The 25,373-nt window shown below is 45.2% G+C and overlaps 3 protein-coding genes across 3 annotated transcripts in view; all 3 read right to left on the bottom strand.

Moving 5' to 3' along the window:
* The window catches only part of LOC131267832 (fasciclin-3-like), a 101,242-nt gene extending 99,206 nt beyond the window's left edge, over positions 1-2,036 (bottom strand). Inside the window, exons 1-2 of the mRNA XM_058270776.1 lie at positions 1,987-2,036; positions 227-842 (exon numbers count right to left, since the gene is read on the bottom strand). Coding sequence (XP_058126759.1) covers positions 227-290 — 64 coding nt within the window. The 5' untranslated portion in view covers positions 291-842; positions 1,987-2,036. The remainder of the gene's footprint in view (positions 1-226; positions 843-1,986) is intronic.
* A 4,037-nt stretch (positions 2,037-6,073) lies between these two features.
* LOC131267816 (nephrin-like) lies at positions 6,074-7,684 on the bottom strand. Its single transcript, XM_058270775.1, has 5 exons — positions 7,518-7,684; positions 7,212-7,429; positions 6,784-7,116; positions 6,523-6,711; positions 6,074-6,258 (listed from the first exon to the last, which is right to left on the bottom strand). The coding sequence occupies exons 1-5, from the start codon at positions 7,682-7,684 to the stop codon at positions 6,074-6,076; spliced, it is 1,092 nt and encodes a 363-aa protein (XP_058126758.1).
* Positions 7,685-10,142: 2,458 nt separating this feature from the next.
* Positions 10,143-19,227, bottom strand: LOC131258856 (fasciclin-3-like). The gene is made up of 4 exons (XM_058260245.1): positions 18,510-19,227; positions 13,316-13,978; positions 11,489-11,670; positions 10,143-11,399 (listed from the first exon to the last, which is right to left on the bottom strand). The coding sequence occupies exons 1-4, from the start codon at positions 18,553-18,555 to the stop codon at positions 11,154-11,156; spliced, it is 1,137 nt and encodes a 378-aa protein (XP_058116228.1). The 5' UTR covers positions 18,556-19,227; the 3' UTR covers positions 10,143-11,153.
* Positions 19,228-25,373: the final 6,146 nt, after the last annotated feature.

Genomic DNA, 25,373 nt, shown 5'->3' with positions numbered 1-25,373 from the left:
AGCCCCGGAAGTTTATCATTAATAGTGGAAACAATAGATACGAGCGGAGTAGAGGAAAACGGAAAGGGAAAATTCGTTTGACGTAGGATAAAGTCACGAGATGGGTCGCCGTTGACATGAAGGCTTGGGAAAAACGTACTCCAAATGGGAGGAAGGAAATGAAAAAAAGAGGGAATGGAAAAAAGGAAGCAATACCAAAAAAACAAAACAAATGTCCAATAATTACCTGTGAACGCAGCGAACGCCGCCAGCAGACCGGTCAGGAAAAGTGTTTGCATTTTCGAATTCATTAATTATCTAACGCCGAGCGCGGAACTGAAGTCAAAACCCGGCGAGTTTTCTTGGAGAGACGATGATTTGTACCTTTTTCTTCGTTCGTCACTCTTTGTTTGGATACCACTTTACCTCGCACGCCGATGAGGAAAAGGGTTTTTCGTCTTCTTATTCTCAACACTTTGGGGTGGGAAACACACACTCACTGCAACGTAACCACGAAAAGAGAGCCTTTTGGTCAGAATTTTTCCTCGATCGATCCGAGCGTGATCCACATCCGTAACTGCGGCTTTTGGAGGCACAACTCACTGGTTGAACGATTATGTCAGAGGCTCTTCGGGTAATCACGGGCACAATCACCACCGCATCCACGGCTGGCTCGATTTTCCAGCCTCGAGAGCCTTTTTTTCTATATTTGCGTAACACACTGTGATCTCTTTTTCTCGACGCCGACGACGGTCGAACGAAAACTCGTTTTTCTTGCCAGCTCACCTTTTTTCGCTTTGCTCCGCCACTGCAAACACTCGCGTAAGAAAAACTAAACTTCTCTTGACGTAACTAGCCTAAAACTATGGGAGGGAGAAAGAAAAGTCCATTAAATAAACGCCACTTAAGTAGCCCGACTTTTTGACGTTTGCAACAACACCCGCAGTAGTAGCAGCCGCACGCAAACCAAAACAATCCCTTCAAGCGGCGAGAGGGAAAACCCGGGTAGTCATATTTAAATAAGGGCACGGCGCTACCGCAAGGATTCGCAAAAAAAAACCCCAGAAATAAACACAAGAACAGGAAAGCAAAAACAAAAGCCCAGAGGGCAATTAGCCGGGTGCTACTATCACCTAAATTATTCAGATTACTATTTCACCCACCACAGCGACACCCAACACTGTCGAAACCGTCAACAAAAAAAAAACAATCGCAACCGGTCCCGGTCAATCCTGATGCTAGAAACCGGTTAAACCGGGTCACCCCGACCGAACTCTTTTCGTTTGAAAACCGAAAAACATTCCTAAAAAAAGGCAAGGATTCGGTGGTGGTGGGGTTGAAGATGACCTAAACAAATATTTTTTCCTTTTTTGTTTTGCCGAAAATCCCCCACATTTCCGCTCCAGAACCGGTGGGAAAAAAGGAAAGGAAAGCGAGAACGTTAACCACTGGCTTTTGCGTTGTTTTGTATGCAGATTATGCTGGTTTCACTTGACTTGCTTTGCACTCCCAGGTGCGGTTTGGGAGTGATTTTTCTTTGTTTTGTTTTAAACCCTAGTAATCCTTCCGCGAATCCAATCCTCACACCAACACAAGCAACGGAGCGATGGGAAAAGGATCCATTCTTGGTGTTTGCGTGTCCAGTGTCCACTTGTTGAACGCTGCGATGAACGGTGGGGTTGGGTGTGGTGGAAACGCACCGATCGCTATAATCGTCTCAAAGGATGCTGTGAGTCTCGCGATCGCTTGTAAAATCTCACACACTGTCGCTGTTCACGATCCTAAGCGCGATCTTTTCAGCCACACTTTTGTGCTCATCTCATCAAACGAGGCAGAGTTCACTGTTCACTGGCACTTCTTCGCAACAGAAAAGGGGATGCTGCGATCTGGGATGTGGGGAGAAGAAAATTCCCGCACGGACCACGAAAATGAGGCTGAAGGAAAGAAGGAAAACACGTACACACACAGACCCGCACACAAACACACAGGAGTAATAGGAAAACTAACCGTACCAAAAATCCAGACGTCCAGCGAAAATCGACCGACCGACCGTGAGTACGTCGCGCAACGGAATGAACCACCAAGCGAACGCGATCGCTTGCCGTCGGTCTGGTGTTGGAGCCGCGGAGGTGCGGACGTGTGTGAGTGTGTTTACCTATTCGCCGGCCGTACACATACACCGGCGCGATGGGGCTCTACCTCGCGGGACGGTCGAAAGCAAACGCAGGTCGCGTTTTTTTATGCCGTTTCGATTACGCGTCTATTTTATTCATTTTTCCATTCGTTTCTGTGTGCCATTGTATCCCCATATTTTCGTCGTTTTTTCGTGTTCGTTGTGGAGCTAAGCGAGATAAACGGGAAGCTAAGAAAGCTGAGAATGGAACGAAACTAAGGAAACAAAAAAAAGAAATGTTCCAGAGAAAGCGGCGTCATGAACGTTCCCGTTCCGTACCTCGGGCTGACTCATATTGTGCAGCGTGGTTTCTATGCGGTTTGCATCGGTCGATTACGATGATTATTTTCAATGGCCCTTTTTTCCTCCACCCTCGTACCCCAATCCGACTTGCCGGTTCGATGAAGTGGTAATCAAATGGCGGCCAAAAATCAATACCCTACTGTGTGGCACCTTGTTCCTCGAAGGAATGATTAGTATTTTATTCCGCGAAGAAAACACGTACACTTCCTTTGGGGTCCAGAGTGAAATTGTTTCCCCATTTTCATAGACCCCGCGAGTGACGATGACGTCGCGCCAAAAGCACAACCCCAAACGGGTGTGGAAGATATGGGAAGGAAAATTTACCAGAACCCGACAATACACACACTAGCTTCGGTGGAACTTAGCGTCGGGCAGGTAGCGAGCATGATAAAACATGAAGAACGGCTTTAACATGATGGGGTTCGTTAGCGAAAGATAGAAAGGGAAAGGTGGACGCGCGATCAGGACGGGGAAAAAGGCTTTACCGTGGGTCACGCACACAGCCGTAGCGCCGACCCGGTCCACCTGCTTTTTTTTCCGCGCCCGTTTTCGTCATTATTGCTTTGTTCTTGCTTCGTTCGAACGCGCGCGCTCGGGTTCCGTTTGAACACTTTTCTATTTTCACCGCACCGCCACCGCTTCACCACGTTGGTGAATGCGACCACACACACACACATACACACTGACGCACGCTTGAAGGCTCCAGCGAGCAATGGTCCAGCGTGGACCCAACAGGTAGTAATAGCGGGAGGGGGGGGGGGGGGGGGGGGGGGGGGGGGGAACGCCAAAGACCGCGAGCGTGGTCGCGGGGAGCCCGCATCTGCGTGTACAACGCGGACTGAGGGCGCGAGACTGTGTATTGTGGTGTGCTGTGTGTTGGTCCCCCTCGTTGGAGTTGTGTTTGAGACTCTAACCGTCGCGATGACGACCTGCGTGGGGACTCCAAACCCTGGAGAAACGGGTCGCAACGATGAGTCGCAAAAGGGATATCCATCGATTCGATGGAGGTGTTGGTTAGTTATTGGTGTAAAATTTTACCTAACCTTAATCACTTCGTGAACTCGTGTGTCATAACATTATTCTGCAAAAGTTGTTGGGAACAAAAAATTTGTCTGTAAAAAGTTAAGTATGTTCGAAATGTCATAATGTCATTTAAATTTTCAAAAACCACTCGTGCATTGTTCATAGTTATTTTTAGAAAACAAATTGCTTTAATTTTTGCATCCAAATCAGCGCACGATGGCGTTTTAAAAATTAGCGAAGCAAGGGGCAATATAACACTCGTTGTAATAACTGAAGTCAGGCGGCAAATTAAAAAAACTCATCTGCAAAATAAGTTTGATTTTTGTAATGTAAATTTTATTGCCTCAGTATTGTAGTTTGACTTTACTGCAATGAAACCACAAAATAACCATAGACTTTGAATTTTCGCAATAACGCCTAGATTACTTGCAATGTAAATTTGCCATTGCCATGTAAACAAAGTTTTCGCAAATTGTATTGTTTATCATACAGATATTTTAATTTTGTTTCTAAGATGCTATTTTGAAGGAGGGTTTTCACGGACAATATTTAAACTTATTTTCCTAAGTTTAGTTTTTGCTACAATTCGTTAATTTCAAAACTTGTCTTATATTCTTCTATTGGAAGATGCTGGAGTTGTTGATGGATCCCATGTTCCCCTAACTTTGTTAGGTTGAAGCATAATATCATCGCGTACGAAAGATGAAACAAAAGAGAAAGGCAAATCTTTGCCCTGACCGAGAATGGATTCATGCTAGCAGCGTGTCATATAGCCATACACACACATTCACACATATACGCCGAACACCCAAGGTAAAAAGGGGGATGCAGTATGCTGCACCCGAGACGCTCGAGGATCATGTTTCTGTTTTGCAATGGAAAATAAAACGACTCCGACGAGAGCACGATCCCTTGGCATTTGGCAACTTCTCGCACTCGACGGCGAGCCGATTCATCGCGATCTTCGACAAGCGGCGATTTATGATCGCTTTGCAGGAGGAACGAAATCCTTGACTTCGAAGGCACTCGGAAAGGGAAGGACCTGGTGGGGACCTCGAAGAATCGCGGCTCCGGCAAAGATTGAAACTGGTCTCGTTGAGGCTCCACCGCGGTCGGTGGAGAGTGTTCGGGATGTATCATGTATGCATGTGGCGCTCCTTGGTGTATGTGTGCCGCACGCAGCATACAACACACAGCCCAAACATGGTGCAGGACGGGGGAGATCCATGGAACGGACCATGTTGACCGTTACCGAGACGCTCGGGGCGTTTTTCGTCTTTTTGTTAACGCCAAGTTTGGTCTCGGGATTCGTTTGGGGTCCACACACTTAGCCGGTTTCGGGTCAGTTGGCATGGGCCTTTCGCTCCTCCAAAGTCTGGGCAGCATAGCCGGCATCCCGCGGCCCTCTTGCAGCTCCACTGACCGCATCGGTTTTATGTTTTCTTTACGCTTGAGCAACTCCCGGTCGGGCCCATTTAGGGGTCCGAAAATGTGGTCTCGAGGCGGCAGAAGAGCTACATCGGGCCGAGTCGCTACATACACGAGCTTGTTTGGTGGCTGGGGCATTGGAAAAGATGGCCGAGAACACGAGGAGGAATAGGAACAAAGCCTTAAGAAGGCATCTGGAGGTCCCAAGAAAAACTAAGATCGTACGGTCAAGCAAGAAATCGACGGAGAAGAAGACTTGACAAACACGGAAAGGAGAATAAAATGCAACAATACGCTAGAAGCGGATGAAGCGAAAACTGGCGGGTGTGTACGTCTTGGGCTCGTGGACCGTACGAGAAGGCTCCCGGTGAAGCTTTGTTCTTTGACTTCGATGTCAAAATAACTTCAAGTCCACGCGAAGGGATGGGCGACGAAGGGCGATTCAAATGAAGTCAGTCGGTTTTTCTTTTCCGAGCGATAAAGTACCTGGTTCCGTACCGGCGGTCGTTCGTGAGTGACACCCATTTGGGGACGCTGCGAAAAGAAGAAAATTCTACATCGTGTCATTCAACCGGAGACCGAATTCCTCGCGTTTAGTTTTTTGCCGTTGCTCAACAATTACAATTCGCTTGGCGTCCCCGTTACATCGGCACGCTCACATTCGCGAAACGGACCGCGGTTCTGGTGGAAAGTAATGAAACAATAATTATTCCCAGAATGGCCGCGTTTTATGGATTTTGGTGTGCCTCGTTTCGTACGCGCGCGCCTCTAACCTAGAAACGGTATTTCGCTGACCGTAATGTTGGACGTTCATTTAGCCCCACTACTCGCAAGCCAATCGAAATTTGAACGAGCAACGGCCATGTAACGCATAACGGCGAGGCATATACCGGGAGTCAGGTTGACAATATTATTTCATTAAACATTAACATTCTTTATTCAATGACGTGCAAGCATTTGTAGATAAGTTAGGATCGAAGAAAGAGTCAAATAACTACGCAAACAATCAACGAAAAAGGAGTATTTCATTTAACGCGCCGACGATCGCGATCCTCACGCAGATTGCATGCAACCGTAACGCAGCTAACCGTTACGACTTGTGTGTATCTTCGCTGTGTTCCTCCACTCTTTTACGAGAGAGCGAATCCTCGAGCAGATCGATCACATCTAGTTGTACGTGTTGATCTTCAACCGGGTCTCTTCACTTCCCTCGGGGTGGCGGGCCTTGCAGATAAGATTTTTGCCGTGGTCGGACGGCTTCAGCTGGTACATCAGCGTCTGCTGGACGGTATTGCCCCGGAAGTTGCGGCTGACAAACGGTGCCGAAAGGCCTTCGTAGATCAGTTGATCGTCTGAAGAGGAGAGTGAAGAACGGCCATAAGGGTTGGTTGAATTTCAATGGTGAGGAAAAAAGATTACGTTTTCCAGATTCCAAATTCTTTGATAGCACTAAATTATTGACTTTCTGAAGGTCTCACGGTTTGTTTACAAACAAGAAGCTAGGGGTCGCTACTTCCGACACGCAATACTATCGATTGTAACGTCCTTGATATAATGACGGAAAATTTGCATAAACTGGAAGTGAGGTTGGAATTCGCTGCGGAGTGAATACTTACTGAGGAACCACAGGAAACCGGCCGGAGGATTGCCATCTTTCGAGACGCACTGCACGACCAGGTTGCTGCCCGCCTTAAACGCCCCGTTCCGCTGCTCCACGTCGCTGGACACGGTCAGCTGAGGTGGACGTGGCTTAACGAGCTCTTTAAGATCTTCCTTTTGCGCCACCGGTTTGTCGTTGGTGTATACTGCGATGAAGGGAAAGTTGTGTTTACAGTTCCTCGGTGGACACATTCCCGGGGTTTCGTTGGGGTTCTTACCTTTACGCAGTTTAATCGGCAAGCTGGTCTCCATGAATCCGCCAGGATAGGCTGGATGTTCTGCACGGCACGTTACCTGCTTCCGGTTGTCCTCGACGGCGATCGCACGGCGATAGGTCTGCTGAACGGTCGTGCGTCGGTTAAACGTCTCGGCGAACTCCGCACCGACGTCGTCGGACAGTTGGACTCCATCCAGATACCAGGACAGCTTCGCACCGGGCCATCCGTTGCGGGAAACGCAGCGCATCGTCACCTTCTTGCCGAACTCAAATTCACCGTTGTTGCTGTCCACGTTGCTCGCCAGCTCGATCTTTGGCGGCTCCGGCGCAACTGCTTGAGAACGGGGAAGATAGAGTAACATCCAAGCTACAGTTACGACTGGTCCAATGACGCGTTACGGGAAGATTAAAATGTCTCTCGGTAGCAACCTTCACCTGAGACCGTAATGTCGATCTGGCCCTTGTACGTCTGACCTCGCACCGACACCGTACACTCGAACGGTCCATCGTGGGACGCCTTGATCGTGTCGATCGTGATACCGCAGGATCCCTTTGACCAGCCAAGTCCGTAGAATCGGATACCCTCGACTGGAGCCGGGAGCTTATCACTGGCGGCAAAAGGAGCCGGAGCTCCTGGAACCTTAACACTGTGAGAGAAAGGGCAAGTGGCATTAACATTTAGTTCGCTCCTTTAGTACTCCAGAAACATCCTGGAAGTTCCTTATCCACACGTACATGCAGAAGTCTACCGGTTCCTCGACGAGACAGAGCAGGTTCACATTCTGCTGTCCCTCGGCGACGGTCACCTGACCGGCCGGCTCCGTGACCACCTGTATCGCATGGCTGCATGCCAGCACTGCACCGAAAACCACCAAACCGGACAACCACACTCGACTACACATGTTTGCACTCTTTTGCACTCTGTTTGCCTTGTCTGTCGCAGCGATGCTAATGGATCTAAGAATTCGCTTTGGTTCCGCAAACGCTTCTCGGCTGCCAAACTCGAACTCGCCCGAACTCGCTGGGACTCTGCGCGGTATGCTTCCTTCAACGACGAACCGTTGAACTGAACTGTGCCGTCAGGTGGGCCGAGCGTCGGCTTTTAAGGTTCTGACCACAAACGCACCCACCCCCGCCCTCGTTCTACGCAACCGATCTGATCCTCCCTGCCCGGAACTGCGAACTCTTCATTCTCGTCTCATCGACTGTGACTTCCTCCGGAATCCGGTTTAGACGGAAGGCAGCATCGACGTGTGGACGATCGATTGGTGTTAATTACGGCTACATTTGGAAGATTTTGTTCGGGCCCAGGTGATCGATGATAACCAGACTCCGGGGCGACCGTCGACACTGTGGCGCATATTAATTCGATCCATTTTTCTACCAATACTTCTGCCAGTGCCGGAATCGAACGGTTCTTCAGTTTGATGGCGCCTTTCGTTGATAAACAGAACGGTGCAAAAAAAAACCAAATACGAACCAAAACACGAAATGGAAACGCTCCTGAAGAAGACCTTTAGACATGCAGATGATCTCGCGCTCGTACGAACTGTCCCCGCGAGTCGCGCCGCAAAAGCCTTCCGAAACTTCCTTTTTTTGATTGCGCCGTTTTTAATCGGTTAAGATCGTCCCTCCGCTCGTTAATTATTTGTTTTGGTCGCGTTCCGCGGCCAAAGCGCGAGATGCGATGCGAGAACCGGTTGCGGGCGATACGGAGCATTCCGCCTTTCCGCGTGGCGAGGGGGGAATTTAAATTTCGGCAATCTAAAGTTCTAACGAGTTCCATAAATGCTGGCTTTTTATGAGGTTCCTGCGGCCACGGGATGGGGTCACCGTCCGCTCCGCCTCCGGGTTCCCCGCCATTGCCGAAAACCACAGCAGCGTAGGGCCATGAACGCAGCCTATGAAAAGGTAACCTTTTCGGGGTGGAAGCACCGTTTTGCGGTGTCTCGAGGGGATGTTGCTTGACCGTTTGTGCTTTTTTCCGTTCGGCCTGACCATTTCATTTTATTTCAATTTTAGTTGTAGCTTTCGTGGGGTGGCGTAAGTGCGAAGATTCGAGTTTCGGTAGGAAATGAAATCGCTCGGAACGGGAACTGCGGCCAGCGGAATATGTTTTATCGTTTTATGGCGGTCCCCCATCGGCTGTTGCATCGATTGCTAATCGGACGTTTGCGTGTGCGTGGTTGCTTGCGTCCTGCACAGTTCCGGCAGATTGGAGCCACGGCACGGGATGTGCTGGTGATGTGCCCACCCACGACGGTTGGCTATTGGATTCATTAGGGAGCACGCGTTAGCTTAACTCCAATGTGTCGGAAACAGGATACGTCTGTTTGCACGTCGGCCAATGTTTACCCCACAGCGAAGCAGAATGTAGCAGAGACATGAGGCTCCGGAAGGTTTCAAACCTAATGGATCGGCTAACAGTTAGACGCTAAAGGTTAGAAACAGAATGGCCGCCGAAAGAGAGCAAATAATAATGAAACCATGGGACAGTTTAACGATGATTCAAAATCGATTGTGTCATGCTTCCACGCTGCACTGACCTTCCGCATGAAACCGGGAGAATGGAATGCAAATAGCTTCAATCGAAATCATAATAAAACAGTGTTTTAGGGCAGACCGGAAAGCGGGAAACATCAGGGAATGGTGGAGCATAAAATACCGACCTTCAACAAGCGGATCTTTCGATGGTGTTTGTTTAATTTCCTTGAAACTATTGATTCGCGCCAAACATACCAAATATAATGTAAAAATCAATACGATTATCTTTCACTGAATGTAGGCAATCCACACGACATGTTCGAAAATTTGAATTTTTCGAGAACCGAAATCTGCTCACCAGTAACGATCAAAACAGTTGATACTATGTTGAGGACGAGTTATCAGTTTGCGTTGATATTTTTATTAAAAATATAATTTAAATGTTCCATGTTTTATTCACCTGATTCGTATTTCTGTTTGGTGGGGCAAACTATACTTCTAATAGTTGTTACTTTACAAAATGGCAAGGGAAACTACACTGTGATAAGGATAAGGAAATCCTCACTTCCCCTTACTACGCAATATTTTTATTTATTTTTTATGTTAGATGTCAGATAGAGGAAATAAAACCCAATCGTTTTTATTTTTGAATTCAGTTGGGCAAGGCCGAAACAAAACTTTTTTTTTTATTGAACCCCGTACAAGCGAAATCAACTCCTGGTTGGTAAGCTAACGTTAAGAGCCAACCAGGATATAAGAGTTGGTATTGGTATATCCGAACAGGTAATGAAACACGTGCGACACTCGTTTATACTTCGTCAAGCTTTGTATTATATTGGAAGATATGGCTTGCCCAAAACAGAATTTATTAAAAGTTAATGAATTTTATGATTCGCACACACAGGAATTTCTTACAAAATGTTCGGGTTTATTGCCACGCAATAACGATGCTACTTGAAAACAGCGAAAATAGCCTGATCCTCGTACCGGGATAAACCATATGCGGTTATTTGTAATACTGATTCGAACCAATTTCGCGTATGTTTATATTGTACAAGGTGGACTAGGTCCTCGTTTTTATGTTGGCTTCTCATTGGGAGTCCCGTTGACCCGGTTATCCTAAGGTTTCAGGTTCATTAAAGCATCGTTCTTCTTCTTCATCTTCTTCTTCTTCTTCAAATAGAGAGTAATATGAAATAAATAATGAACTCATTAAAAGTACAGTTCCAACTAGCGGCGTCACACTGAAATGCATCACGTTCCACGTGTATACCCTTTCGATCACTTGCGATGAGAGTGGCACGTATTGTCCAGTGTTTTCTCTCGTCGATTGGTATTCTTACCAATTGTTTTTAGCAGCCTGTCACTTTCACTTAGCGTCTTTAAACTGTTCATTTGGAAATTTCACTTTTATCGCACGCTCATGCCACGGTTATTCTGTTAATTGGTCGGGAAGAAAAGGAAAACGTAGTACAAACATTTTGGTAATCGCCCACAGCATTTTCGTTTTGGATTCGACTCTGTCACAATACTTTTTCACAGGAACTATCGTAAGTGTTATTGTACAATATTAACGAGTAGAAGTACACTGCCGCTGCAGGCCAACGTGGTTTGGGTTCCCGTATTTTTGTTTTCTCCCGGGGTGGCATGCGAACCTATCCGACTTGAGAATGCGTTTCCGAACGATCCCCGCCCGACACCACCGAAAAGCATCCTTCACATTTCCCACACGCCAACTAAAGCTACCCCCGCAAGGAGAATCGTTTGGCAAGCACTCTCAAGCCAGCGTGGCCGCTCGGTTTTTTAGCCCCCCTTTCCCCCCGTTTTGGAAACCCGAGATGGCACAAAGATGAGGCACGGTATGACTAAGGCTATACGGAATTGGATTCACAACAGACGTGTCGCTAACATGGAGCAGAAGAACGTCCAGACGCTTATCAGCCAGAAGGTGGACCCGTTGCTGTCGTCCCCTAGGCGCTCGCCCACAGCGTTCTCCCCTTCGTCGTTCACCAGGACCGCTTTCACGACGTATGTCTGCGTGCCGAGGATATTGGTGGCCTCTAGTGTGAACAGTGAGGCGTGCTCGTCTCCGCAGTCGTTGTTCTTTAGGAGCACCGTGTACTCGCCCGCTTTCTACAAGTGGAGAGAAAAGCCATGAGATGCGTGAGCCATAGACTAGCAGATGATTTTGGAACTCGGGTTTACGAGCGGGGGTATCTTACCGATGTCGCGTGCGGGATGTACGCCTGGTACATGTCGACCGATTCGCCTTCCTTTATCATCCGCCCGTTAACCGTCCAGCGCGTCACGGGCTGCGGATTGGCATGGATGGTGACGTTGATTATAGCGCTTCCGGTCTTTGGCAGCTGATCGATGAGGATGTGAGGAAATTCAAGGGGTGCAACTGGATACATGAAACAGAAAATAGAAAAGTGGAAGAGCGAGTTGGAGAATGAGAACTGAATGAACATACAACTGAGGCAACAACCCAACAGCTATCAGCCTTCCCACCCTTTAACTATCATTCAAACATTTCCCAGGCGCACCCAAAACGGCGTAGGTTTGTTTCACCGGAACTACACTAGAATATGTAAGCATTTCGTTACAACTTTTCCGGCGGCACGATCAAACAGTGGCCGAGCGGTCAATACTAATCAGCTACCTTTCAAAACATCGCGTCTATTTGTCGCTTCATTTGCGGGCACTAGCAAACTTTGACAAGCTCGCTAAGTAGCCTTCGCGAGATCGATCGGACGGCGCCCTTGCGATTGGTGCCCATCGATTGCTCATTACGCTGGCGGGGAATTGTTAAACCGACAACTGGACATGAATATTGCATGTGGTACTGCTGTGAGAACACTGAAACACTTTGAGGAATTTGAAAACGAGGTTAATTACGGAATGTTTACAGCGGAATCACAATCCACTCTTCTTCTGATGGCATTTCGATTCTCCTGAATACCTTCTAATAGAAACAATATTTGAAAGGTAATATACAGTTTTGTATTGAAGAAAATAAATCGAATGTTTCTTTGCAAAACTAAGGACACCAAAACGCTTTTTCAGCATTGAAGGAAATTAGCCTGATAGTGGTTCTTGAAGATGTATAAGTTGATGACTAAACAAATTTAGCAAAAGAAGCAAACGACATTGAAGAAGCATACGTTTCTCATGCGTCAAACAAAACAAAAAGAGACCTGAAGCTTACGGAAACACAAAACTTCACCAAACCGTGCAAAGAGTAGCGCACAACAACCTAACACGAGCATGTCGCAAATTTGCATGCATTGTCTTTTTTTATTTTTGCCCCGGAGAAAGTCATCATAGTTTTACGACACACCTCTTGATGCTGCCGATAGCCTTTTGGGTGGGTGAAATGGGGAGGCATTGTTCGGTGGCTTCATTAATAAGCGCTTCCACATTGGTGTTGATTTGGCCAGTTTAAATGGTTGTTGTGAATGAAACAACTTAAGTCGGATCAACTTAACAAAAGCAAATTATTTCACTGTCCCACATAGCTGTGGTTAGATTGAGCCGATTTTAAGCGTCCTACTTTTGACAACTAAAATGTCTTTGTTATAGTAATGAAACACGTATCTACACTTAAACAACTTTCAGCAGTGCTCCGAAGCATAAATAGAAAATTTTGTACTGCATCTCTGTCCTGAATAATGTTTTGGGTTATGCTGATCTATCAAAGATTTTCTCACTTGTAAGTGTAGGGTCTTGCGTTTCACGCTAATTCTTTAGCATGACAATCCTATCCTTCCATTTGCTACTTCCACATAGAGTAAATTTTTAGTAAGGCATGACCAAAGATGTTAGTTACGCAAAAGAATCGAGCAGAGACCCCAAAGATTGGTCATCATTCGACACTCTAGCAAACCCGATGGAGTTTCCCATGGTCGCCTTGTGGCCACCTCGTTACATTAAATATTTTAATCTCCTCTGACTGGTATCATCATCTCCACCGCGGTGATTCATCGCACCCACTCGGGACTGTTTGGATGTTCGAATGTTGATGTCTGGTGCGGGTTTCGAATACTTACACTTAACGTTCAGCAGCAGCACGGAGCGCTGGGGGTTGGTTAGCGCCGGGTGGGACGCATGGCAGACGAGCGTTTTTCCGTTATCCTCCGGTGTAAGGTAAATGTTTACCTCTTGAGAGATCGTCTGCATAAGCCGGCCGTTCTGCAGCTCATCGGTGATCTGGGCCGGTTTGAGAAACCGCTCTTCGACCGGCATTCCGTCCATCATCCAGGTAAGGTTGGCGGCGGGCAACCCGAACTTGGAGGTGCACCTCGCCTTCAGCATCTGGTTCGCCCGGATGCCACTGTCGACCAGGTTCGTATTTTTGGAGATAATCAGTACGGTCGGTTGCGGGGCCGTACGAATCCCGTACACGATCGACTTCTCGTACTCCTGGCCACCGATCGTGACCAAACACTCAAACTTCCCAGTCCGTTCCGCACTCAGTCGGGCCAGTTTTACGCCGCATTCTCCGTCGGCTAAGTTGCCATAGGAAGTAACGCCGGTGGGCAGGCTGGAGGTTTCGTACGGTTCGGTGGACCCGGGTAACCGGATGCGGCACCGTTCGATCGGTTTACCGGCACGGCACACCAATTTCACATCGCGCTCGTATTTATCGAAGTAGGTGTTGGACTCTGGCTCAGTCTCGATGTCTGCCTGGGAGTACACTGGAGCAACTAGACCTACAAAGAGTGGCAACAAACGGAAACAAGGTCAGAAATAATGGAGGAACAGAGTCTGGGCGCGTCATAAAGTAAATATTGATTTTTCCCGCTCAACCTTCGCCACCGTTCCGAGTGCGATGTCGCCATCTGTAGGGCCCATTGTAGTTGACTTCGGTGTCGGAATTAAATCAGGGCCAGTCGGGATGGCTAAGGTCACCAGACATCGATTGCCGCGCTCAACTGTGGTAAACCGACGAACGTGAGTTCCCTTGTGTGGTGATCTCAGCCGGCTGGTATCCACGACCAACATTTTTAAGTCGATCAAAAATACAGAACAGCACTTCACGCCGTGACATAGCCGGCGTGGCTCAAGTGGTTGGCTGCATGCCAATCGTGCCTTATCTCGATCAGGAGTACGTTTCGGTTTTCAGGGAGTAGACTTGGCATGACAAACCAATCCCTAGGTGGCAGAGCTCGGGTTGGAATGCTTTACCGAAAGATGGTTGAAAGTACAGGAAATCTGGGATCTTGATTTCAAATAGGGAAATATTTACCGTGACTCATCGCACGCCGGGAGTGTATGTCTGAAAATGGAATTGACGTTGGTGTTTTCATGAGCTCACTCATTTGCCTCGGCGCAACAATTGCGTGGAGGTACGAACAGCCAGACGCATCCTTCAGATTAATTGTCTCCCATTGCTCATGTAGTTAGAGATTTAGTTTGGAATAAACTTAAACAAACGAATTGCAAATGGACCAAGACGTGTTTGATTGCCAACGAATTGTAAACAAAATGTTACGGATGCCGGGTTAACATGGATCAGCTGAGTTTATTTTAAATGCCGTAAAGTGGTATACGGCCAGAATCAACCTTATCAAAACTGTTGAAGGAAATAACACTTGTAAATAAAAATTATTTTTACTACTGATAATTTTAAACTTCAACTAACTAAACCTTCTTTTTTCAAAATTAAACTCATCTGACGCTGAATCCTTTCTGCTTCATTATTTTCCAACAATGCCTATATTCCTCTTATATTCCGTACTAAAAAATCAAAATTATCGCGATATTTGACATAATTTACAGTCTCAGAAGAAGAGTGGGATCACGCTGTTTAAGCCATTTTTTTTTGGCAACGGGTGGAATTGACTCCAGACCTCATTCGTAAGTGTACGATTGCCGACAAGTGGGAGGTTTTTATTTTCCTTCCAAATGACTCAGAAAACATGACAATGGAGAATAGAACCGAATGAATATACGAAACTTAAGGATTTACAATGGCTATTATCTTAATTTTATAATCAATTTTCTAACATCCGTATAGGTGTGCCTTAATTATAATCCAAAACTTAATTTAAAATCAAAAATTTATTTCTCAAATCTTTGTTGAGATTCCACGTCATAAGATTAAATTTCTTATCACAAGAGTATCTCAAATTCGATGTCTTCATGAAAGAAGTGACCTTCGAGGTGACATATTAGGACAGTGCGCATGACACGACGCTGGTCATAAAGATGATTACATATTTGCCCGAACATAAACATAAACGTTGGTTCGTAAACATATTTCCGTATCGGTTAGGATGAAAGTGTTTGCGCGGGGTGGTAGAATGCAAATTTAAATGGGTAGTATTCATTTGCTTGCTTTATGGCCTGTTAGCCGCTATCTTCTGTTGCCAATCTCACACATATAAAATCCAGATGGTTTCGTTAACTGTTCGTGCGTATGCAAACGCGCTGGAATGTGAAAGAACAGACACTGCAAAATCAGATGATTTATGACCGCCAGCACCAATGTTAAACCAGCTTCGGGCTAAGTGTTAGAAACAGGGAGCGAATGGCGAAAAGATTTGAGAGGCAGAAAAAGGAACGATAAACCAAAATAACGAAATACAACCAGTGGCACCGCGTGACTGGCGGTGGAGCTTCTCTTGCCAAATTGGGATCAAACAAATTTGACTGCACGATATCGACATTTTTAGGCACCCCACGTCGCATTTGCATAGAGACGGGCTGTCAAACATAAGCTCGTGTTATGCGTTATGTACTTGATTAATTATTCGCAAACCACTTTGTGCTGCGAATTTGAATGATTTCATGATTTGAAAATCGCTCTTAACATTTAATAAAACGACTGTCGAAAAGTAGTATCTTTATATGTTTATGCATTCAGTGAAGCAACCAACTTCAGCATGGTTTGAATTGTGCATTCTTTGCGGCTCGTGACGGTGATAAGACGGAAGATAATACGACGCTGCATCGGGCACATGGCAATGAATCATACCATACGTATTCCTAACGTCGTAGGGTGTTCTAGAGCAAATAAACTTCATTGTTAACACAGTTGGTTTGAACCAGCAGACTATCCAAACGCGAGTTTCGTACGTGTCAGGAAGGCGTAAGCGTTCAGAACAACCCGCTTGAAAAACGATGTATTTATTTTAGCTTCCTCTTTGATGAATGGTGCGATTCTCTACTGAATAAAATACTAGTTAAATAGCCTTCCATTTTATGGGCGTCAACATATTTAAACAACGTTATCCAATTTCCATGGAGCTTCTATGCTAGCCGATGGCGAGTCATGGGTTCGGTTGGATAGGAGGGCAGAATGGTATAATTTAATTTTAAAAGTTAATCCATTTTACACACCATATGCCCTAAAAAGTTACAAGCTCAAACAAGTGCATCCATTTAAATTTAAATAAGTTGCATGGACATGTACAATTTATCAGTATACACTATTACAGTATGTACTATTTTTCTTGAAAAGTTGTATGATGCTAACATGGTTTTGGTACATAACAGCTTTTTTTATTATTTCTATTTTCACGGTGCGGGCCATATTGTACACGTATTGTGTACGTATTTATACATAACAGCTGGTTGGTCGTATTTTGAAAACTTAGGATGACTAATGAATGTTTGCCTACATACATTAGAGCTGTTATCGGTAGGTGAAATTTCTGAATCGATTACAAAACCGTCCTTCATCAGCACTGAGTCAAATAAGAGCATTGCATGAGACATTGCATTTCTGAGAAGGCGATAACGGTTACCTTTGCGATAACGATTCAAGATAACCAGAAGGTTTGTATTGCACAATTGGCAGTTGAAAAGTTATTTTCTCAAATGTATGTTTTGTTGAATCACAAATTTACGTGGATTTCTTTTTTTTGTATTTATCAAAAATGATACTATTTCTATGAATAACTCACACTAGAACTACCGCAATTTTGATGCTTACAATTCTACCGCGATTTATGTTGAATATTAAATAGAAAATTTGTTTTTGGAATACTAAAAATTAACATGAAAGTGTGAAAGTCATTTACGTAATTGAAAAGTACCTAGTTCTAGTGTTCTTGATGAATGTTATTATAAATAACAAGCCAATTTGAAGTTCTTGATTCTCCCTAATAAACTATTAAGTTCTATGATTTGAAATGAAAATGGGAAATCAAGTGTTTGCAGCTGTGTAACAGTGATGTTTTGCATATTTACTATGACTATGACATCAGTGGATTTAGGAATATACTAGCTATCCGAAATTATTTTTCGAAGAAATCTACTTCATCATCTATCATGTCTAATTGCCATCCAAAACCTCGTTATCGGCGACGAAAATTATTGGTACACGCGACACTTTAGCGAAGCTCACGCTCAAGATGCAGCCGATGAGTTATTTGACGCGATGGAATGCCTCGACCAAGAGCATCGGCTCGTTAATCAACATCTTTCCCAACGGTGCATGAAGGCGTGTGTTAAAATTAGAATATTTTTCTCCGAAGAAAGAGATAACCAACGCCTTTCTTTATAGGCAGGAAGAGGACGCTGGTATGCTGGTGGCTTAAGTAAAAGTGAATGAACGTGAAAGTGAATTTCAAGTTCGTTTCGTTCGTTCTAAGATAGATACTTTGCCAAAAATATCACCTACGTAAGCGGGTGAGAGCTGCGGGAGAAAAGGAGCATAACATTCCCATTGAGTTGATTAGTTTTTTGTTCCGTTTATCGTTGAAACATGAAACGGTAGAAAAATTTGCAAATCAGTGGTTGACGGGGAAATGTTTTTTGCGAGTTGTACGTCTTTCCGCGCGGCATTCCGCTTCGGGCAGGTGCTCAAGGTTAGGTCCACCCGGCAGACAATGCTGATCAGCCGGTTGGACTGGTTTCGCCGGGTGCAGGACAAGACTACGAAATGCCGGTCCCAGGTCAACCCGGTAGACATCGAGTTGCATGTATGGCAGAAGAGGTATGGCTTTTGTTTCCAACTTTTGGATCGTTTTCTCATCTTGTTCATTTATGCTGCGGAAGAATATCTTTGATGAGTTGATAAACGCGTTGCTTCGTTCGGCGAGTTAGGGCGGGTTGGTTTTGAAGGTCTTTTGGAGGGAATTGATAAGAAGTGATTAAAAAAGGCATTGCTCGTGAAAAGATAACACGGCTGTCGTACTTTGAAGAACGTTTGTTGTCAATTGGATACACATTGGTTTGTATGGTTTGTGTGGTTTGTGTAACAGTTCTTTATCTAATTGGCGCACATTCACTTACTGTAACACGAATAGAGCGTAACGAGAAGGCCGAGGTATCTCCTCATTTTGTTTGAAGATCGTAGACGACAGGCAGAAACGCCACAGGGTGACGAAGGGGGACAGACTTTGGCTGTTACGGATGCTGCTCCGAAGGGCTTTCTCAACGGCTCAACTGTAGGACGTTCGGTAACCACACAGAAAACGCGACACGACGAACGAAAGCAGATGGTAGCGGGCACTTTTTGTATAGACGGTTTGTTTGCTTCAACGTACGCAGCCACACAACACACACGCACAACAACGCAGGCCTATAAACAGCCGGGACTTTTACGGAGAGACACAACACAGCCGGTTCCTTCGCAACCTCTCGTTCGACTGAGCTGATACAGCACCTCAGCACAGCAACATAGGCGCGCTTAAATCGCGAGCCGCTCTGAGAATCGAACTTCTCAAACACAAACTCTCGCGCGAGCTCCCCTCTTTCGAATGGAGACCGCGTTGACGCAGAAAGTAAACAAAACAATTCACGGGCGTCTCTTCTGTATTGCGGTGAGTCGGACGAACAAATTAACAGATGTGTAAAGTTTTGTTAAGCCACCTTCTCTGTCCCTTTTGGTTAGTACTACAAGGGCTAGCACTTTATGTGTGAGTCGGTTGTTTAGTGCTCTACACTACGTTACTCGTACTACTGGACAAATACTAATTCCTAAAGATAAGCTCGGTACCGACAGTGCGGCTTGCTGGATCGACTGTTTCGCAAAGACTAAAAAGCAGCAGCCAACCAAATGACACGTTTCAATGCGTAGGCGAAAGCAACGAAAATGGACCAATTTCACTCTTACACTTGCGTTCAACAACGAATTTATCCACAGCGTCTGTTGTCCCACTCGCTCAGTCTGCTTTCTAACGCTCACTGTTTTATGTTAGTTTTGTGTTTTCTTCACTCCCTTTGCTTCAAGGCGTCCTTCAATGCGATTTAAAGTAAGTTGGGGAAAAAATAAGCATATGCCACAGATTCAGAATTAGTGTTTTAAAACAAAAAAACAAACATCAGTTAACTTATCTAAAATAGTTCCACACATAGATGCTATATGCATGGTTAAACTTATTCATTGCATCGAGATTCAGTATGTTCGGTGTATTTATTTATTTGAGCTATATTTCTTCATTTCATTTTTTAATGACGCAGGTAATTTTTGGTAAGTAAGGTTTACGTTACGCATGAATTTGATTACAGCCGTTGCCACCTGCTTTTGCCTCAAATCTACCGATGATTGAAATAGCGCAACAACTTTTGTCACTAACGCATCTGAGTTTGTCTCAAACTCGTCAGTTTTTGACTCTTGCCTAAAATATGAAAATAAAAATGGAAATTGTGGTTTTTTGAATACTAATAGTGCATTGCACTCTTTTTCTTGATACATTCCAAGATGCGTAGTTTTTTCTTATTTTACCCCAACCTACTCTATGGCTATTGCAACACCCGTAAAAATTTCTAGTTTTATTTATTTATAGTGAACGTCAGAGGTTCTATGCGCAGCATGAGCAAAAATGGCAACAAATTTGTCTTAACGTGCCCGAATTTGTGGGATCATTTTTAGATTTAGTTTTTAAACTTTTATGTTATTGTTCTCCCTCAATCATCTTGTGCCATGTCACGTACTGTCGTTTAACCGCTATGATGCACATTAAAATTCTTTGGATTGGTTTTTTTGCATTGCGTTAAAGCAAGATTCTGAATATTAATGAAGAATGACATACCGTATGACAAACTGCTCGTATGAGAAATACCGTATCCTTCATTTGTTGTGACTTTGCGTATGGCCCCAACTACGACCTTTTCGTATAATTATTTCTGAGTTGGAGAGATTGAGGTGAGAATGAAAACTGAATACATCTATGCAAAAGTGGCTAGTGTAATAATAGAATCATAATGTTTTGAGAGTAAAATTAAGTCGCGAAATGTTGTTGCTTTTGCATATTGCCTGTAGGATTTATTGAAATAAATTGGATGGTTAATTTCTTAATTATTTACATTGTGACATCATCATTGAAGTTATTCAATGATGTCACACGCAACTGAAGGTTTCTAAGCCGTGGACAAGATCACCCACACTTTTGCTTGTCAGAATGAACTTAACAAGGAATTATTTCACATTCAACCGTTTCCGGTATTACAGAACACTCCGACAGAAAAATGATGGCTTGGCGTCGCAAGATAAAACTGATTTATTCGCTACGGTGCAAAATGGCAGGGCTCAGCGCAGAAATACGGCAATCACGATCCGATGCAAGTTTTATTGATTTTCCGCCTCAAATGTCAAGCAGGGCCTCCATGGCTTCTCAACGTTTTCCGTTGTCTTGAAAGCTGGTCTTGGGACGATTGGATCGGCCACAAACCGCCTGTACGTTGCGTTGCAGCGGACAATGCGAAAGGTTTCGGCACCTTTGGCTTTCGAAATCCAAAACTCATCAAGCGCACATCACCGGGGGAGTTGAGCTTTGGGGATTGCTGTGCTCACTTTTGTTGCTCTGAGGTCTTGTTCTTTCAAAGGAAACAGGCATTTACAAAAAATCAGTCGGTTTGTAATGGCGTTTTCATTCACGTCTTCCAGCATAGTTAATGTGAGGCAAACTACACGATGAGAGTGGCGTTTAGTGCGAGGTTCCTCTCTTGATGATTTTTCAGCGTTTTTTTCTCTATGTACATTAAAGCATAAACTCAGCCATTGTGCGAGGCGTGAGTTTCGCAGGGTTTGGGGTGGGAAATTAGAGCACATCTGTTAATGAATTGTCATGCACGTCTCAAGGCGTCTACTTTGAAAAGTGTAGACTTGCTGTCTCTGCTGAAGTGAACAAGCAATGTGATAAAATCCGCAATATTCGAAATCCAAAAATCAAAAACATTTTTTTCATAAAATTGTATAAATTTCCATACGTTTACAATACCATTTTAACTACTCAAATAAAAAGACGTTGGTTACAAGGCCTTTTTTATAAGTCCTTGAAACTAACCACGAAGCGGCCAAAATAATTTCCATATATGTACAAACATTGTGCGAGTAATGTTTGTGAATGTTCTGCAGCCCTTGCTCTCGGTGGGGATCATGTGCTCAAACTCATTGTTCCCAACCGAACCGAAAGGCGGCCGCCCTGCGTTTGGTTCCAGTAGTCTGACTGACGCATTTACTTGAACCGTTCCAGCTGGACGGCGCCCGTATAAACTCCACTTTCGGTGTATGTTGACGCGCCTAATTGCAGGTTCCGTTGACAGTTCGTCGGAAGCGGGCGCTCACAGGGCACACCATTATGAGCCGAACTTATGTCCCACTTCGCCGTGAACGTGCCGTTACGGATGCAAATGAGCAATCAGACGCGCTGGGAGTGCTAGAGAACAGCCGAAAATAGGATTTGGGCTTGATTCCGGTGGCCATTTTGGGTTTTCCTTGGCTTCCCAAATGGGTAGCAAGACGGTGAAAACCAGCAAGAGGAGGAAAGAGAACGAATTGATTGAGACATGAAAAAAGGGCATGAGATGGAAAGAAGCGCAAGAAGACGCGGTAAGACACTCACAGCACATTCCAAGAAATAAAACGAATAAGAGCCATCGCATGACGGGAAAAACCACGCGCCCGAAACGAGCCAACGGAACAAACGACATTTTTGTGTTACATTTATCGATCCTGGAGGTAATGCTTCCCCCGTGGTGCCGACCTTCTTTCTACCGTTCTGTCAACTCTCAATCTCGAAGCCCTTCAGCAAAGCCCGGCCACTAAAAACGGCGGTGACCTTGATTTGTGCGAACAGCGCACTAACAGCTTAACGATATGTCAACGTCAGATATTTCCCGCTGCATGGAAATCTTTCGCCCCGCGGGGAAGGTCTGCGTCCCTCGGTGGAAATCAAGGCGAGTTCGTGGACACCAAGTGTTGGTGTGGCACATTTTCCTCCCAGCGGGCGGTGGTTGCCGTGGTTTGATTTAGTTTCGGTGAGTAATGGGCATCATTATTGTGGGTGTATGTGTGTCCATGTCCTCGCTAGTGGGTGGCAGATGTTGCGAATGTTGTTGCGCCCAAAGCGGAGACAACTTTACATTCCCTCCGGAGTACATATGGGCCAAATCTGAAACGGTTGCTTGGTGACCGATTGAAGTTACATCTTCTTTAAATGCACCGCTAGTGAATTGAACTACCGTTTGAGGCGACGTTGCGAGAAATATGGTCATCGTTAAACAACGTCCGGTCGGACACCCCCCCCCCCCCCCCGCCCTTCCCGGATTATGGTGGCGTCTGGTTAAAAAAGGGTCTCAAGTGCTAATGGCGCTAAATTAGCACCTGATTAAATCGTGTCGCATTATCGGGAAGATCATTAATTACACCAAAGCGCTCGCCCTGGCCATTTTCAATCGGTTTGTCTTGCTGTTGGCACTTGCACTTGAGCAAATCAAATAAAAATTAGTGTCCTTCGGGGCGTGCTTTGTAAAATAAATAGAATAAATAAGCGAGTGAGCTGCTAAATAGCATTGACCTCGATGGTCGGGGGATATAATGCAAACAGTGGCGAAGAAAAGGCCAAGCGATGTTAAGAGAGAAAGTACAGCATTCACTTTGGTTTATGGTGTTTTGGTAAACATGTGCTGTTACACAGATGTATAGATTCATACATCGGAAAAGCTTGTATAGTGGATGTAGGATAAGTGAAACTCGGGTCGACGAAGTAAAAGTTTGTCAAAAATGCCCTTTTCAAATAATATATAAATAAACAAAAAAATAAAAAAAAATGAATTAATGTTAAATTATTTTTACATGGCAAAGCAAAAGAATTAAAACATTTAACAGCTCTTATTCTTTATCAAATCAAAACAAGAAAACAAAAACATAGTTTAGTATCAAAAAGGTTTTGAATTCAGCGAAACATTAAGCGCTATGAATTAAATCAATATGCAAATTGGGTTAATTAATCTCTTTTTGTGGTCTATAATGCGAATATGTGCTACATTATGCTTTAGCATTTACAATATTTTTCAATTTGTTAAAAATATTTCTCATGTATCGTTGATGTTAAGTGTTCTTTTTTCGAAAAGGTTGCCGACGTATTTGTAGATATATTGAACCTTTTCGATGATCACATGCGATTATTAAAGCACTCTAAAGCAAGCCACGATCCTACACATATTACTTTCAAATTAAGTCACTCTACACTTGGGGATTAGTTGTTGCAAAAAAAAAACACCGGTTTCAACGAAGAGATGAGTTGATTGATATAAAACATCGTTAAGGTGACACAAGCTTCATCCATCTTCATCTGTGCACTAATCAACCATTTGGCCAGTTGGCTAATACATCTTCGTTTTGCTTGGAACGCGAAAAAAAGCTTCATGCACACCATCTATCAACCGCACAAGAAGACGCTCGAATCTGCTCAAGTTCACCGATTGATCTTCGCGCTCGAAGGCTGACGCTTCAGCTGGCCCCAAGGTTGTGCGCACACACGTGCAGATGAGCGCACCGAGGAAATCACCGATCAATAATTCAGACTCCGGCACTCCGCAGCGCGCGGTTGTTAATCGTTCGTGCACGAGCAGCCGGCCAGCGGGTAAAACTTGTCCGTTTACCACCGTTAGTGTCGACTGCGAATTACCCAACGCGCACAATCACACGCAGGGCTTGGTTTTTACAATGTACGCAAGTAAGTTTGCGGAAGCATCGACGTTTCCTACGGCGATTATCTGCGCAAAGTCGGCAGCGCGCAGCTTCCAGCGTGAGTCACACGCACCACTCACGCGGTGGAAAGTGGATCACGCACGATCACGTAGTATCTATCCAGTGCTGCCAGTTCAGCAAAAGTTCCCCGGGCTGTGCGCTGTGGTGTGGCTGTGTGGCGCACGTGCGTTTGGTCTCACGACCACGAACGACCCGTTTCTTTCCGTAATCCGAAACCGAACCGAGACAGGCTGACGACCTGCCGAAACGCCAGCTGAGACTGTACTGACGAACGTGGTCTGCAACACCGCGAAGATGGTAGTTCTTTCGCGGGCTGCTGCTGGCCACCGGAACCCGGTTTTGCTGCACGAAACCACCACCATTGCACACCGCTAGAGGGAAAGGGAGGAACGGAAAACAAATCGTCTTCTCAGGCGAAGAGTTTTTAGCATCTTCGAACCTTCTGCAAACGACGAAAGCTTGATGGAATAGACAGAGAAAGAGCGAGAGGAGATTGGAAATAACAGCCCGCCAAAAGACGGTCGGGTTGCCAACCTCTGAAGACGCATCTGTAATTTCTGGTTCTCGGAAGACGCACTTTCCGGTTCGGTATGCAAATAGGACGAATTAAACCACTGTTCGGCATTTGGCTAAGCTTTTTTTAAATACGTGTCTTTTTTCAAGCAGATGCTGCCCTTGCCGTCAACGAGACGATCGAGACGAGACGAGTTCCGAAAAAGGGACGGGAGATAATTTTCACCCGATCGTATGATTGATCTTTACAAGCGACGAAAGTTATCGCGTGGTGGTGGACTACATTTCACCGCGCTGACCCTAATAATTGACGGAGTCGGCTTATGCCGTCGGATACTTTCCTCTCCGTGACAAGTTCGTTGGCGAATGTCTGCAAAAGGTGCGCGGAACAACAACACGACTACGAACCAGCGCCGGCGGAGCGGAGATGAAGAATTTTTACGGCCAATTACTTCCACCGTTCCGGAGTTTCGAACCGTGTGGGTTACCGGTTTTCTGTTTTCGCGCCGCATTCCCGATCCGGGAATGGTTGGATTTTTATTTTATGGTGCACTTCGATCGCGCTGGTAGGAACGGAAGGTGTTTTGGGTTGGTTTTCTTTTTGCTTCGAATTTGACGTGCGGTTTGTTGCACTAAGAACAGAACTT

The sequence above is a fragment of the Anopheles coustani genome, chromosome 3 (genome assembly GCF_943734705.1).
Source record: "Anopheles coustani chromosome 3, idAnoCousDA_361_x.2, whole genome shotgun sequence".
NCBI classification, from domain to species: domain Eukaryota; kingdom Metazoa; phylum Arthropoda; class Insecta; order Diptera; family Culicidae; genus Anopheles; species Anopheles coustani.
Note: the sequence above shows the minus strand (reverse complement) of the source record. Positions and strands in the feature narration are given on the sequence as shown.

What these genes read in the sequence shown, in the direction of transcription:
- LOC131267816 (XM_058270775.1), bottom strand. Translation starts at nt 7,684, where the DNA reads ATGTGTAGTCGAGTGTGGTTGTCCGGTTTGGTGGTTTTCGGTGCAGTG. An exon ending in GCCGATTAAACTGCGTAAAG is followed by an intron (nt 6,712 to 6,783) that starts GTAAGAACCCCA and finishes CCTTCATCGCAG; the next exon opens with TATACACCAACGACAAACCG. An exon ending in CGGTTTCCTGTGGTTCCTCA is followed by an intron (nt 6,259 to 6,522) that starts GTAAGTATTCAC and finishes TCTCCTCTTCAG; the next exon opens with ACGATCAACTGATCTACGAA.
- LOC131258856 (XM_058260245.1), bottom strand. Translation starts at nt 18,555, where the DNA reads ATGAGGAGATACCTCGGCCTTCTCGTTACGCTCTATTCGTGTTACA. An exon ending in GCTGCTGCTGAACGTTAAGT is followed by an intron (nt 11,671 to 13,315) that starts GTAAGTATTCGA and finishes TCATGTATCCAG; the next exon opens with TTGCACCCCTTGAATTTCCT. An exon ending in ACATCCCGCACGCGACATCG is followed by an intron (nt 11,400 to 11,488) that starts GTAAGATACCCC and finishes CTCCACTTGTAG; the next exon opens with AAAGCGGGCGAGTACACGGT.